This window comes from Diadema antillarum, unplaced genomic scaffold (genome assembly GCF_040938485.1).
Source record: "Diadema antillarum isolate AM-2024a unplaced genomic scaffold, OU_Dant_1.0 scf00000090, whole genome shotgun sequence".
Taxonomy (NCBI): Eukaryota; Metazoa; Echinodermata; class Echinoidea; order Diadematoida; family Diadematidae; genus Diadema; species Diadema antillarum.
Genome location: NW_027270979.1, coordinates 1,192,682 through 1,207,025, shown reverse-complemented (window position 1 = coordinate 1,207,025; position 14,344 = coordinate 1,192,682). Strand labels below are relative to the sequence as shown.

Sequence of the window (14,344 nt, the reverse complement as noted above, 5' to 3'; positions counted from 1 at the left end):
ATGAACCTTTGGATTAACGACCATCACATGTGTGTGTAACCTAGTGTCATGCCACTAGAAGTAGAAATACTGTCGATTGCCCTTCCTTGGCCTTCCTTGGTCCATTAACTCATGTGTACGTCATCTCTGATGCTTGGAAATTTGAAATGTCCTGGGTGTTGCGCAGTGTCCAGCAGGTGTTTGTGGTTTCTGGGGAATCTACTTAGTGGTATTTCCTGCCTTGTGTCAGTTTCGAGTTGGTGACATTCATGTTGTAATCGTGAACGGACTCTCCAACACACCATTTTGTATATATGTGCATATTCCCTTTTTGTGTGTTTTTTTTTTCGTGCAGGTGTATGTATGTCTGTTTATATTATGTTCCATGCATGTATATATGTCCTATAAATACATAGCATCACATCTTTCATTCTTGAAATAGGAGTACAAATAAATGTATGCAGAGTACTCATTTGTGTACTTTTGTTGCTTGGTGTTACATTAAATCCCCATGAAGGACTGAATTTTACCAATGAAAGAAAAAAAAAAAACTAATTTTTTGTGTGCAGTAATAATCTTGACATATTAGTACTGACAGGGAAAAGAGGAAACTCTTTCCGGAACAAGTTTTGTTCAAATCATGTCATCTTCTTCCTCATAGTGTAGAGGATAGAAGTTTGGGTCAAAAGTTGATTACAATCCATTACTCTGAAAATGAAATAAGGTTTTCACAAAGGTTTCTTAATCCAAAAATGAAATAAAGTTCATTAATCTGAAAATAAGATACGGTTCATTCATCCAGAAATGAAAAAAAAAAAGGTTTGTTATTCTGAAGTTGACTCCGAGAACAAAATGAGGTTCATATTTCCAAAAGTTTATTAGTGCACACCTTCTTTTTGTTTTAAGATTTAGAAAACTTTATTTCATTTTCAGATTAACAAACCTTCAGAATAGTGAAACTTACTTCATTTTATGATAAACAAACCTTCAGAATAATGCCACAAATGTTCAGATAAACAAACCGTATTTCATATTTGGATTAACAAGCACCTAGCCGTAGGAATTTGTGTGTTTTGTGTGATCTAGAGTATTCTATATCAGTTACTGATAATATATGATAGAATATAATCTAATGGTAAAGCAGGTGATGCTGTATTGTAGCATAGTTCTTTATCCCTTCAGGTGCAGCCTTTAAGTCAGACATCTCCCATCAAATACCTTCTTTCAAATTTGTTTAGGATCTGTGTTTTGATATATGATATCCGCACTCAGATATTGCAGTTACGTCAGCAAATGGAATGGTAATCAATGACATTTGAGCCTGATTGTCTTATCATAGTTAGATGTGGCCCTTACTTGATTGGTGTCCCTTGAAGATGAAGGCAGTCATAGTAGAGGGAGGAGGCAATTTATGCAAATAATGTCTGTTTTAAGATGAAAAGTTGGAAGTGCCTCGTGTGAATGATGAGACAGATAGAGCTTAATTGGGCAGCCTTTCGTGGAGTGCAGGGTATGGTAAGGGTGCAGTGAAAGGCAGGGAAAGTGGTGACCCCCCCCACCCCCCTTGGTCATGCTGGTAACCCCACCCAGTGCTGGCTGCACTAGTCGTGTTTCCACGAGTATCAATCAGCGCACTTGTCACAGCTGTCCATCAGGGTGTTTCTTTCCCCGTTCTGTCTCTCACACCTCCGCCCCATGAGCTGTAAGAGGAGTGGTCATCACTCGTACTCATTGAATGGTTCCGCTCTATCCCCTTCACACTCTCTCTCTTCCCATCTCCACCCCTCTTTCCTCTCCCTCTCTTTCTATGTCTTTCTCGTTCTCTCCCTCTCTGTCTTCTCAGACTTCTTACACTCTACCCCAACCCCCCCCCCCCCCCCCCCCCCCCCCCCGCTTTCCATGAAGCAGGTTTTGATCCCAAAACGAGTTAACTCCATTCTTGTTACGTTGAGATATTTGCAATTAAAGCTGCTTTTAAAAAAAAAAAAATACAGAAATTGGGGGATGTTTCTAATCACAACTTCAAGAATATTCCTTGTTGTGTTCTACAAGTGAGGTATCACGGGAAAGGTTTTATTTAGCTCTATCTGATGACTGACTTACTTTAAAATGTTTAAAAATGGCGCTTAGCCCAATTTGCAAACAAACTCATCATATACCTTGTCTTGTTCTATTTTCTTTTCTTGTCTACCACACAAAGGCAAGAGCAGTACCCTCTACCTTTCCTACCTGCTACAAATCCCAGTAATCATCAAAGATGTCTTTACTTTAATAAATAGAAAGATCAAATTTTGATTACTTAGTAAAAGAGTTGATAACTGTACCCATCATGAGATTTTATTGTAAGAAATCACTTTCTTTACTAAATGTGGCAATGCAAATATTTTTTCTTATTTATTGCATGACAAAAATGTCTTGGAAAATGTGTGTTTTTTTTTTCCATAGCTGCTGCTGCTGCTGTTCTAGTTCTTTACACATGTACCTGCTCAAAACATGAAGTTCTTGTACGGGAATTCTCCACTTGGATTGAATATAAAAGGTATAAATGAAGCACTTTTTTACATTGAACTCAACTTAAAGTGGAGTTTGAAGTAATGCTGATATAAGAATAACAACAATTTAGTCAGAATCTGATGTGCCCAGTCACTAAGAGGTGTGAAAAGCATACCTTTTAATTATTTTTCATTTGGCTTGATTGTTACTTTTGAAGCAGTAAATTTGAGCTTTTACATGCATCATAGCAAGTCATAAATGCCTCCAGTAGACTAAATATAGCCAATAGATATGTTAAAGTCATTTAGGGGAACATAATTTTCTATAGAAATTTGTGATGAAATATGATGAGTAGACAATATCTACCAAATATCTGCCAAGTTCAAATGGGGATGTGCTTTTAATGCAGATGATAATTGTGGCCTTTAAATGCATTTAAATGGAGGGGGAGGGAGAGGGATATAATATATAATTGGGGGAACATAATTTTCTATAGAAATATGTGATGAAATATGATGAGTAGACAATATCTACCAAATATCTGCCAAGTTCAAATGGGGATGTGCTTTTAATGCAGATGATAATTGTGGCATTTAAATGCATCCTTCCTGCCATTAAGTCAGAAGAATGTAAATTGTTTGTGTGTCTTTTTTCATGCCTGTGTCACTGAGCAAGTTTTAAAATTTATGCCAAAAATGAGTCATCTAACTAAGATGTTAAATTGATCAAAATTCATTAACTCTCAACTAAGAACATCAGTTTTACCCATCCAAACAATGCAAGCTCCATTCAAGACTGTTGAAATTCAGTTTTGAATGCAGCAAGATGTCAAGAGCCTTTGTGAATTGGGTTTACGAGAGACACCGACATCAAGTGAGGATGTCTGAAAATCCACTCAAGCAGTTTTTTCTACCTAAGGCAGGCATCATTTGTCACAACTCTGCTCTCATGTTACAATAGCAGCAACAGTACAAAATGACTGCACTAGGTTGGAGAACTTAGCAACGTGAGTCAGTTTCATGAGATAATACAGATAGGAAATGAGATTTGAATTCTGGAATTGTCAATCCTTCTCTGTGTGCTTAGCAAAAGTCCTCTGTTCCTCTCTCGGCCGTCGTCACCGGCGCTCACAGAAGGTGCAAGAAGCCAACTCCCAAATAGGATTACAGGAATTCTGGGTCCCCGTGATTCATTGTCTACACCCCAGAGGTTTCACATTTAGTTATCAGGTGCTTCGTTGGTAATGTCTTCACATTACTCACTGTACAGATTCTGGTAGTAAGGTTGTTTTTGTTTTTGAGGGGGAGGGATATAATGTATAGAGACCGCACTAACAGACAATGGTTCATTAGCAGGTAGTATCATAAAACCTGTCTACAGTGGCCATCCTATGTTTAAAAAAGAAAAGATTTTGTTCTTTGAACTTTCGCGATTTGGAGCTGACAGCATCTGATTAACTGATCACCATTTTATGTGTAGGTTTGATATCATTGTCCCTATCTCATTGAATGCATATCAAAAAAGCATGGTATTGCTTTGATATCCTTTTATTTATTCTCATATGTATTGTATGTGGTTTTAAACGTTGGCAAAGATGAGTTGTGTGGGCCAATGTTGTCTAGACCATTATGCAACAGCAGTGTCATCATCATAAAAAAAAATTATAAATTATCTCCAACATTTGTTTTCAATGCCAGACAATATCATAATCATACTTTGTGCATACATTCATCCTTCTGGTTTCAGCATGTCAAAGAGTATGTTTGTGTGTTGTTTTATGTTGTCATGCAAGAGTACAGTCACAATGGCTTAAGATGTGACAGCTGTTGTTACGCCATTAGTGCTTTCAACACACAATGGAATCTCAAATGTGGAGTAAGGATGGTGACGTCGCATGCTTACTTGAGGGAGGGAGGAACACCAAATTGAATAGTTTGAGGAAAATATGAATCGAAGTGATGAGGCCCAATTGTGCCCGGCACAAATCAGCCAATAAAATGCGAGGAATCAATCCATTAGCCCCATGCCGAGCTGTCCCGATGATCTTGTGATGGTTTAAAGACTCCCAGAGCTCGCGGTACTGCCTCCCCACACCCCAGTGATGTCCGTGACCATAAAGGGAAAGAAAAAAAAGAGCGAGTCCCCAGCACCCCGTCGGACCACTTGCCAAATCTATCAGAATCTTGTCTACGGCAATTAATTAAAAAATAACATCAAATTTAGCTGCGCAGGGGACAGTAGTCACTCACGAAAAGGTTTGTATAGACACAATCGCAGCAAACCCATATTTACTTACAGGCATATTTGGTTTCAGCCCATTTTCCACAAGCTGCCATACTGGCTTCCCATTGTTTTATGTATCTTTGGACACCTACGTCTTTTGTCTTTCATATTAAGAGGGGTAGTTCGATGCAAGGTAGCATAGAGCGTGGGAATGACTGCCAAGTTCAAGGAAGGCTGCTGCACTGTCATCTTTTCTTGTCTTTCCCCCAATCACACGCTCTCTCTCTCTTTCTGTCCCTTTTTCTCCCCTGTCTGCCTCGCGCCTATTTCTCCTTAGCTGTTCTGCTTCTTCTTCTTTTTTTTTTCGGCCGCGCCAGAGTCGACGCGTGTGTATATGTATGTTTTTCTTGGGGTACATCCCTACCCCTGGTCCTAATCGGAGTGGAGACAAGGACTCAGTCAGGGGTGCCTGGCCCGCCTGATTGGACTCGACAGGTCTGGGACTGCCATTCTCTCCACCTTTATCTATCTTTTCTTTGCACTGTTCTTCCCTTCTTCCCCCAACCACCATCAAAATTTCTACCTTCTTCCTCTTCTTCCATTGATTCTCTTCTCATTTTACTTTCATATCCTCTGCATATTGTATATTGATAAATACATTAATATATTTATTTATTCATTTGTTTCTTTCCTTATTTCTATTTATTTATCTATTTTCATTTATATATGAATGAATGAATAAATAGATATTTTCATTTATTCATTCATTCATTCATGAAAATGTAAATAAGTATATATCGTTATGTGCTTGGAAGAATGACACGAATGCATGTTAGGCCTGTCAGTATAACACACACCTCCCGTGTGTTCGCATTGTTCTTCCGTGCACACCTTCCTTGAGTCACATGCGTTCACTGTGTTTTTCCAAGCACACAGTGATATATAGATGGATGGATAGATATCATGTAGGCATAAGGAATGATATTCCACCTCACAACCAAGTTGCCACGATAAATACAGGCCTACCATATATAAATCTAAAAAATATTCCTGTTTCTTTGACCATGGCCCATCTTGCCTGCTAGTGCTTTCTTATTCTTGCAATCATTTCGTTCTTGAGTTTTATTCTTTCCTGCATTGTATTCATTCTGACTGCCAATCTATTTTTTCTTTTTTTCTTTTTGTCACCTCCATGCCCAAAATACTGTAATACTCATATTTTATGTTTGTTTATATCAAGTGAAATTCCATTTATCAAAGATAAATTCACTGAGGATTCACAGAATTTTGGTTTGAATTATTGCAACAGATATAAGAAGAAAATCTAACACCATTTCCGTCATACACCAATTCCTTTTGACCAAAGCTATGGCAAGAATGCCACCGCAGACCTTTGAAGAAAGTGCAAATCAACCAGTGGTCAATCATGACTCGGTTGAGGTAGATGACTTAATTCTGTTTGCCCTCTTCCCCTTCTCCACCCCCCCCCCCCCCCATTTATAATGCTATTTATCATCCCATATCTCATGCTGGCTTTTCTCTGCACTGGTAATATTGCTATGTTTATGTTATTTAAAGTGGTAATTGAATGTCAAGTTTGGCAGTGCACAAGGCCAGTAGATTGGTGCCCATCACCAGGCAGTGAATGCAAGGCTGCCTGCCCGGGTGCCTGCATGAGCAGATGCTCAGACAGATGTATGCATAACCCCACCCCACCCCACCTTACTCCTGTTAGCCCCCACCCAACCTCCTGGAAACATGGAATTCATATTAGTGGGAAGAAAAAAAAAACAAGAACAAAAAAAAACAACCCCCCCCCCCCAATAAAAAAAGAAGAAGATAATAACAGGGCCCTGTTTTATCAAAAGATATAATCGATTATAAATTTCCTTACTACACAGGCTGCCATAGAGTTATGATAGAAATTAGCTATCTTATCAATTACAACCCTTCATAAAAACAGGGCCCAGGAATACTTGGCATAGTTGACACATATATTATATCCTGCTATTCATGCCTTTCAGGATTCTTTTAAGTTTTATGAAGTTTTAAATTTCCTTGCTAAAAACACATAGTGACAGTATAAGTCCAGTGAGTTTGAGTATATAGAAAGCCAGGAAATCGGTGAAATAAACAGAGGTTTCATGAATATCACGTATCATCTGTAATGAAAAAGGTACTAGTACCTGAGCAACGTTTACATTATGTAGACGGACAGTCCCCTAGCATATATTCAGTAATGAGTTTGAATATATGCACTGAGACAATAATATGATGAAAGCATGCAGGAGAAAGAGAGAGAGAGAGAGAGAAGAAGGCAGGAGAGGCCTACAGATAGATAGATAGACATAGCAGAGGAAGATGTGAAGGAGGATAAGAGAGGGAAGGTATGATTTCAAAGAAAATGACATTGAGTGCATTTAAGTTCTAATCAATCATACAATGTGATCCCCAAATCCCTGCATTTCATTCCTGTGGTGTGGGAGACAGGGAATGATTATAAGAAAAAAAATGGGGGAAAAATCCTGTGCAAATGATTTAAGCATAAAACTTGGCTCATTCTCCTCTTCTTCTCTTACTAAATCTTCCTCTACAAATCACCCCAAATCCAAACAAATCCAGGCATAACCACTGTGTGTTGGTGCCAGCAATACATATCTGTAGCCAAGATTTATTTTTTCTTACAGGCAAAAATTAGGCTTCTCACCTTTGACCTTCATAAACTTAAAGGAAAAATGCATATATATCAATATACACCTTTTGATATATATAACCAGATGTAAACTGCCCCCTCACCCCACAGAAAGAGAAGATTAAGTAGCTATTTCATGATTAACCATCCCATGAGCTTTTGATATACCCAATGACCAGACAACAATGGGAAATATGTCATGAACAGTCTTGCGATAACTTCACATTACACTGAAGGTATACATTCAAGAAAGATTAATACCTTTCAGCAGGGGAAATCAGCAGGTTTTACAATGCGACTTTACCAATTTCTCTTGTGATTATATGAAATTGCTCACATACTCTCTGAAGAATGTGTAAATTGCATGTCATTTTAGGTGAGAGGTAAAATGGAATCGGAACAGGAGGAAGTACTTTTTGAGGGTAGAAATAGTTGCTTCATTTCTCTATTTTTTTTTTGACATTCAAGTGATATCACAATTGACAAGTCTTTTGCCCCCATTTTTTAGTAGACTTTATTTGCTGTATATCTGTATGATTAAAGCTAGGGTAGGAAAGATGTATATGATCATCTCGTGGGTGATATGCTTTATGACTCTTTGTTTTTGACATGCTTTTCTTGTAGATGTGAAGCTATGAAAAAGAGATAGGGCAAAAAATCAATGCTACATGCTCTAAAACATTTTGTGTGACAGGATTTACTACACTACTATTTCCCGAAGTTTTATAGAGTAAACCATGCAATAATGGATATAGTCAACATTGAGATACTTAATCATAGATTTCTTGATACTGACATTGTAATTATGAATCTCAAAAGTTTTGTATGTTGGAATACTCTTTTTGAAATCATCATTTTATGAATTTAAGCAGCATCATACAGCTTTGTCAGCAAAGTTTGACAACTCCTGAAATTGAGCCACTACATGGTGGCTTCAACAATGTCTTTGACATTCATGGCAACAAGCCTTTTACTAGAGTGTAGATAACTTCACAGGACAGTGACCATGCAGAGAAGCAATCAGAAAGCAGCTTCAGCCGCAAAGGTAGGGGGGGCAGAATTGCTCATTCTTGTTCAGGATGATTTCAATTCTGTACCATCAACTATCCAAACAAGCAGGCCCATATCAACACCAATCTGCGGGTTCCTTTCTGCCCCCTTTAGAACTTACCGATCTAGTCCAAACACGAGCCTCTCCCTCTTTTTTTTCTTCTAAAGCCTATTCCTTCCTCTCTGGGGCCAAAAGAGAGGACGTAAAACCGAAAATGAGCTAAGCAATTGCACCACGTCATAATTCATCGTTGATTTTCCATGACAATTTCAGAGCCATAGCCCACAAAAATAATCAACAGTGACACCGTGTAAGCCTGTATTTACTTTTGGTAAGCATGATATGAAGAGGGATCGGGTGATTGCTTTCCATTCTTTGCCGCAGGCCCACAAATTATTCGGGGCGGGGGGGGGGGGGGGGGGGAGGGGGTGGATGGAGGGAGACGGGAAAGGGAACAAGCAAATGAAAGTGCTTGTAGGAATAGTGAGGCCACAATGTCAGTTCATCAAATTCTAGCCAGATTTTGAAAATTAGAAATTAAATGCCGAGCAGCGGGAGATCGGGAAAAATGTGGCCAAGGAAAGAAATTCAAACGCACAATGTACGATTATTTCCTGCCGTGTGCCACTGAACATCTGCAAAACATCACAAATACTTGGGATTCATTCCACATATTAGACAAATTCCTGATCTTGGATGTCATGATTTTTCATCTTAACCCTTTCCCTACAAAATGTTTAAATTTCCATAGACCTTGAAGGAAAGTCACCAGGTTCCTGTAGTTAGACGGCTAATGTTTATATGACAGAACAGTTTTGGATGTAAGCCATCATTTTGTAATGTCTCCCGAATATTGGTGCTAAGAGCAAATTCAGTGCAAATTCTATTCAGAATTTAATGCTAATATCTAATGCCGTGATTGTTTCCTTTCCCTAAGTTTTTATCTAATGTGATATCAGAACTCAGTTGTAAGGCATCTTTGGAGGTCTTTTTAGACACAAAATGGAATCACAGTAACTTGAAAGGGTGGCTGATATTGATGGAGATGTACTATTCAGAACATCATGGTAATGCACCAGGGCCCTGTTGCATGAACAGGTGCAATCAAACCTAAGTCAGAAAACAGAGGTCAAGTATCAGGAACCGAGAATTGAGTATTCAAAGACTTGTGTTTGATTTTTTTCTTTTGCCTCTTGTTTGATCTCAGTTTTTAAGCAACAGCTCCAGAATTGTAGAAAATTTGTTTTTGTGTTTGTTTGTTTGGAATATACTGTATATGTGCAATAGAATGTCATCCAATCAACAAACTTCAAAATTATGTGATTACTTGAATCAGTGGTATTAAAGTCATGATCACAATTTCTCCTCATTATCTCCATGTCAACAACAGGCAGAGGATCTGTCCCTGTACCCACTGTCGGACAAGGAGTATCGCTTCCAGTCCTTTGCCTCCTGCGAGTTCAATGGCCAGATCTACATGACACCCCAGGACTTCCTGGAATCGGTCACGGAGGAGAACCCCAGACGTAAGTCTCTCTGCCCAAAGCTGATCCTTCCCGGGACACAAACACTCCTCGATCTCTCTTGCTCTAAAAACTGGTTCTTGAGCTGTGATCAAGACCTACAACATGTAGATCAGATATCAGGACCTGGGTCCAAAAGCACACAGTCATCTAATTTCTGTAACACAATGAAACATGACCTTTTGTGGTCATCATTAGAAACAGGTCAATGGATAGTAATTTGGGCCTTTAAAAAACAAACAAACAAACAAATACAATGCCACTGAGAACTGTGCTTGCATTGAATACACATCTTTGTGTGTTTGCTCCTATTTATACCCCCGCCAAACGAAGTTTGAAGGGAGTATATAGGAATCAGCGGACGGTCGGTTGGGCGGTCGGTCGGGCGGTCGGGCGGTCGGGCGGTCGGTCCGTTGCAAATCTTGCGCCGCGAACTACTTCCTCAGTTTTCAACCGATTCCCATAAAACTTGGCACAGATGTGTGCCTTGGGTTGTAGATGTGCAAGACGTATTTTTTGACAGTACCCAAAAGTATGTTGCCATGGTAACGGCATATTATGGGCAAAAATGGGTACAAATCTTGCGTCGCGAACTACTTCCTCAGTTTTCAACCGATTCCCATAAAACTTGGCAAAGATGTGTGCCTTGGGTTGTAGATGTGCAAGACATATTTTTTGACAGTACCCAAAAGTACGTTGCCATGGTAACGGCATATTATGGGCAAAAATGGGTACAAATCTTGCGTCGCGAACTCCTCCCACAGTTTTTGATCAATTTTTATGAAATTAGGTACAGATGTTCATCTGAATATGTTAATGTGCAAGACACATATTTCCGCAGTGGCAAAAAGTGTGTTGCCATGGTAACGGCATGTTATTGGTAAAATATAGGGCAAAATGCTTCATGGCAAAACTGCTTCATCAGTGTTCTTCCAATTCTCATGGAATTCATATTGAATGTTTGTCTTAGGATATAGGTCAGCATGACACATTTCTTGCCAGTGACAAAAAGTATGTTGCCATGGTAACAGCTCACATATTATGAGCCAAAATGATGGAAAATTTTGTGTTGCAAACTACTTCCTCAGTTTTTGCCCAATTTCCATGAAACTTGGTACAGATGTGTGCCTTTGGTTGTAGATGTGCAAGACGCATTTTTCGACAGTACCCGAAAGTACGTTGCCATGGTAACGGCATATTAATGGCAGAAGATCAAGGAAAGATCTTGCGGATTTAACTACTTCCTCAGTTTTTTGACCAAAGCTTATCAAATGTTGTTTTGACCAAAGCTTATGAAATGTTGTTTGGCGGGGGTATAACCAGTCGCTGTAGCGACATTTCTAGTTTTACTTTGAAAATGCCACAGCATATGTTGTAGCATATGGCATACCACAAGCACTCATGGAGTACCTTTTCAAAGCCAATTACATGTATGTAGCACTGCATCATAACAGTCATACATATATGCAACATAACATATTTAAAACATTGATTTAAAGATGGTATGTGTGTAGAGTTGGAATGAGTAAAAACAGAACAAAAGTATAGCCTGAATGAAGTATAAGAAGAAATGTCCAATCAGATGAGTTGTCACTCTTTCATTTCCATACACTGTCAATATTACCAAGATGCTGATTGGTTGAAATGCAACTGGAACAAGACTAGATAGCAAACATGAAAATCACCGCTTCTTCAACAGTGCAAATGCCTACTCTTTTGTGATACATGCTATTCCCAAGTGGTTATGGGTAGATTGTGTTACAACATTACTGCATTACAGTATTAAACTTAGTTTCATTTCCCGTGATCTGTTGCTGGAATATTGAAGTCACCGGATTCGTTTTCTTTTCTACCAAAGAATGACACATGAATAAAATGAATGTGATAGCATATTGGCAAGGCTGTAGGAGGCTTCTGGTGGATTGGCATTTATCATCTTGAAACAGGGTATTGGGCATAGTTATAACTAAAAAATGGACAAATTCCTATTCTATTAGTAAAGAGATGGAAAAAAAGCAATAGAATTATACATGACTTTGATATATTTCTGTACTAGCTATTTCATGCCCTGGAATTTGTCAGAAAGGCTAAAAAAAGAAAAGAAAAAGACCGCGTTAATATTACCTGAAAATGAAAGGTCAAGTGAAATCTGGGAGATGATGTTTTGATATGATATTAATATAAATATTTTCAAACCAACTCCAAATTCTTTTGGGGGAGGTCTTTCATTCTCTTTCACAGCAGTAATTTGTTGTGCCAAATGCAAGCCAAATCCAATTTTCTGCCTGTTAGGATGTTACCCATTTCTCTTTCTCCAGATTTCGGAAGTATGATAGGTATCCCATCCGTCCCCTTATGGCATTCTTTCACGAGATCATGTGAGGGGGATGTTGGAGGGGCGAAGGTTTTCACCTGAATACCCCTCACCAATAAGAGAAAAAGTCAATGAGAAGACCAAAGGGGATGTGAGAACTCAATGAATAGAGGCTACTAGCATGGTAACACTTGTAGCATGGTTGCGAGCCCCATGTAGATACTCTTCGTATCCCTCTCCCATGACATCGCCTGACTCCATATTTATCAAACCAAAATAAATAGTAAAGGACGTGGAGGAAAAATCATTGTGCCATCAGGGAGGATCTAAATTTAGATCGCAGCTGTCTAGACCCCATGTTTGAGTGTGTCTTCTAGTTGATTTATAAGAGGTCTACGTTCTGTCATGCATGTGCTCCAGGTCGCTTTATACTGTAAATGCAAAAGCTTTAGCACCAGATATAGACAGGTATTGCAACAACATCACACCGTGACCCTATCAAGTGGATCCTGATTTAGCATCTGTCAAGTCACAGACATTCAATTCTTAGCGGGTTGTCATGGTGATGAGGCATTAATTCATGAAGTTCCGGACTGAACATTGCACTCTGTTTCTCTGAACATGCTATGAATTGTAGTTTTAAAAGGGAAAAAAAAAAGAGAAGGAAAGATGACTCACAGTTTCCACGATTGATCTGCATCAGTCATTATATTGTAAGGAATTGAGCCTTCTTAAATGATGTTACAGCTTCCTAAAATGAAGTGTCACATATTTCATCAAAGTACAAACTTTTGCTGATACCTTGGACATAACATGAAAATAGGTTAACTTAAAGTATGTCTCTCCTATTTGTATTGCCATCTACATTCTGTCATCAATTGTATTTGCTGAAAAATTCATAGAAAAGAGTCACCACTGTGCCAACAGTAGAGGGAGTGGTATGATACAAATGATGAAATAGATGAAGCGTGATGTGGTATTCTAGATATATTTGAAAAGACACATCAAAAGAATCCTTTTATCTGAATGGCAGAAAGTTCGTATGTGAACAAAGTTTATGCCAATGTCTATAGCATAGTTTTGCTGCTACCCTTGACTATGTCATCAGTGGTCCTGTTCTCCAGCTTGAGTAGTTTTTACATACCTAGCCATCTAATTTGACAAATAGATAAGCAGCATGGCAATTAGGGCATATAAATTAAATAGAACTTGTTTTGTGTGCCCCCTCCCCACCCCTGCCATTCTCAGTGGATTCAAATCCTCCCTCCTTCTTGTCTCAGCGGGATGAATGTCATCTCGTTTGCTACTGTCCTATCTCATTCTACCGGACTGAGAAGGAGCGCGGTGTCACAGCGCATGCTACGTTTGCGCGTGCCGGGCGATGACGTGTAAATGGTACCCGTGATGAGGAGTCCGTCTAATCGAGTGTGGCAGGATCATTAGACGTCTCAGCAAGTACAAGACAATATTCATATGTAATCTGCCTAATCTCTTTCTCCCCCTTTCTTCTTTGTCTCATATTTTCTCTCTCTTTCATCCTCTTCCTCTGTCTACTTCTATGTGACTACCAAGATGTGACATTCTACGCTATCTGAAATGTCGTCTAAGATGCTGGAGCCATCAAGTGTTTCTATTGGGATGCTCTTTCTTTTCTTTTATTTCTTTTTTCCATCGGTATGTGTGGTAGATAATGAGAAAGAGGGAGATGGAGCTTCAAATAGGTCACTCAGTCATCAGTCATAAATTGATGGGACTAATTGCCTCGTAGGAGCAGCATCTTGGTGTGTGGACGTGCAGTACCTGCAGGGAAGCTGGACAGCAGCGGACCATCTCTGTGGACGCTCTTCATCCTCTGCTACGAGTGTGTGAAATCTGATATTATAAGACTTTGACAGCTGATATGATAGTCTAAGCAATGGACCGATTAATTTTTATATCACATCATTTCTTTTTGTCTCATAGGACTCTGTGTATTGCTTAATTAGAAATCCTCTGATTAATGATTGAGCTGAAGTTTCATTGTTGCATTTAGTGTTCGAAATATTTGATTAATCTTTGTCGAATCTTGG

At 39.0% G+C, this 14,344-nt stretch overlaps 1 protein-coding gene across 2 annotated transcripts in view; it reads left to right on the top strand.

Annotated features, from left to right (window-relative positions):
* LOC139718157 (uncharacterized) overlaps positions 1–10,230 on the top strand; it is a 132,924-nt gene extending 122,694 nt beyond the window's left edge. For both annotated transcript variants that reach the window (XR_011710025.1, XM_071629641.1), the window contains one exon: positions 9,829–10,230. Coding sequence is in view for 1 of the 2 variants with exons in the window: in XM_071629641.1 (XP_071485742.1) it covers positions 9,829–10,227 (399 nt within the window). In the remaining variant the exon portion in view is untranslated. The remainder of the gene's footprint in view (positions 1–9,828) is intronic.
* Positions 10,231–14,344: the final 4,114 nt, after the last annotated feature.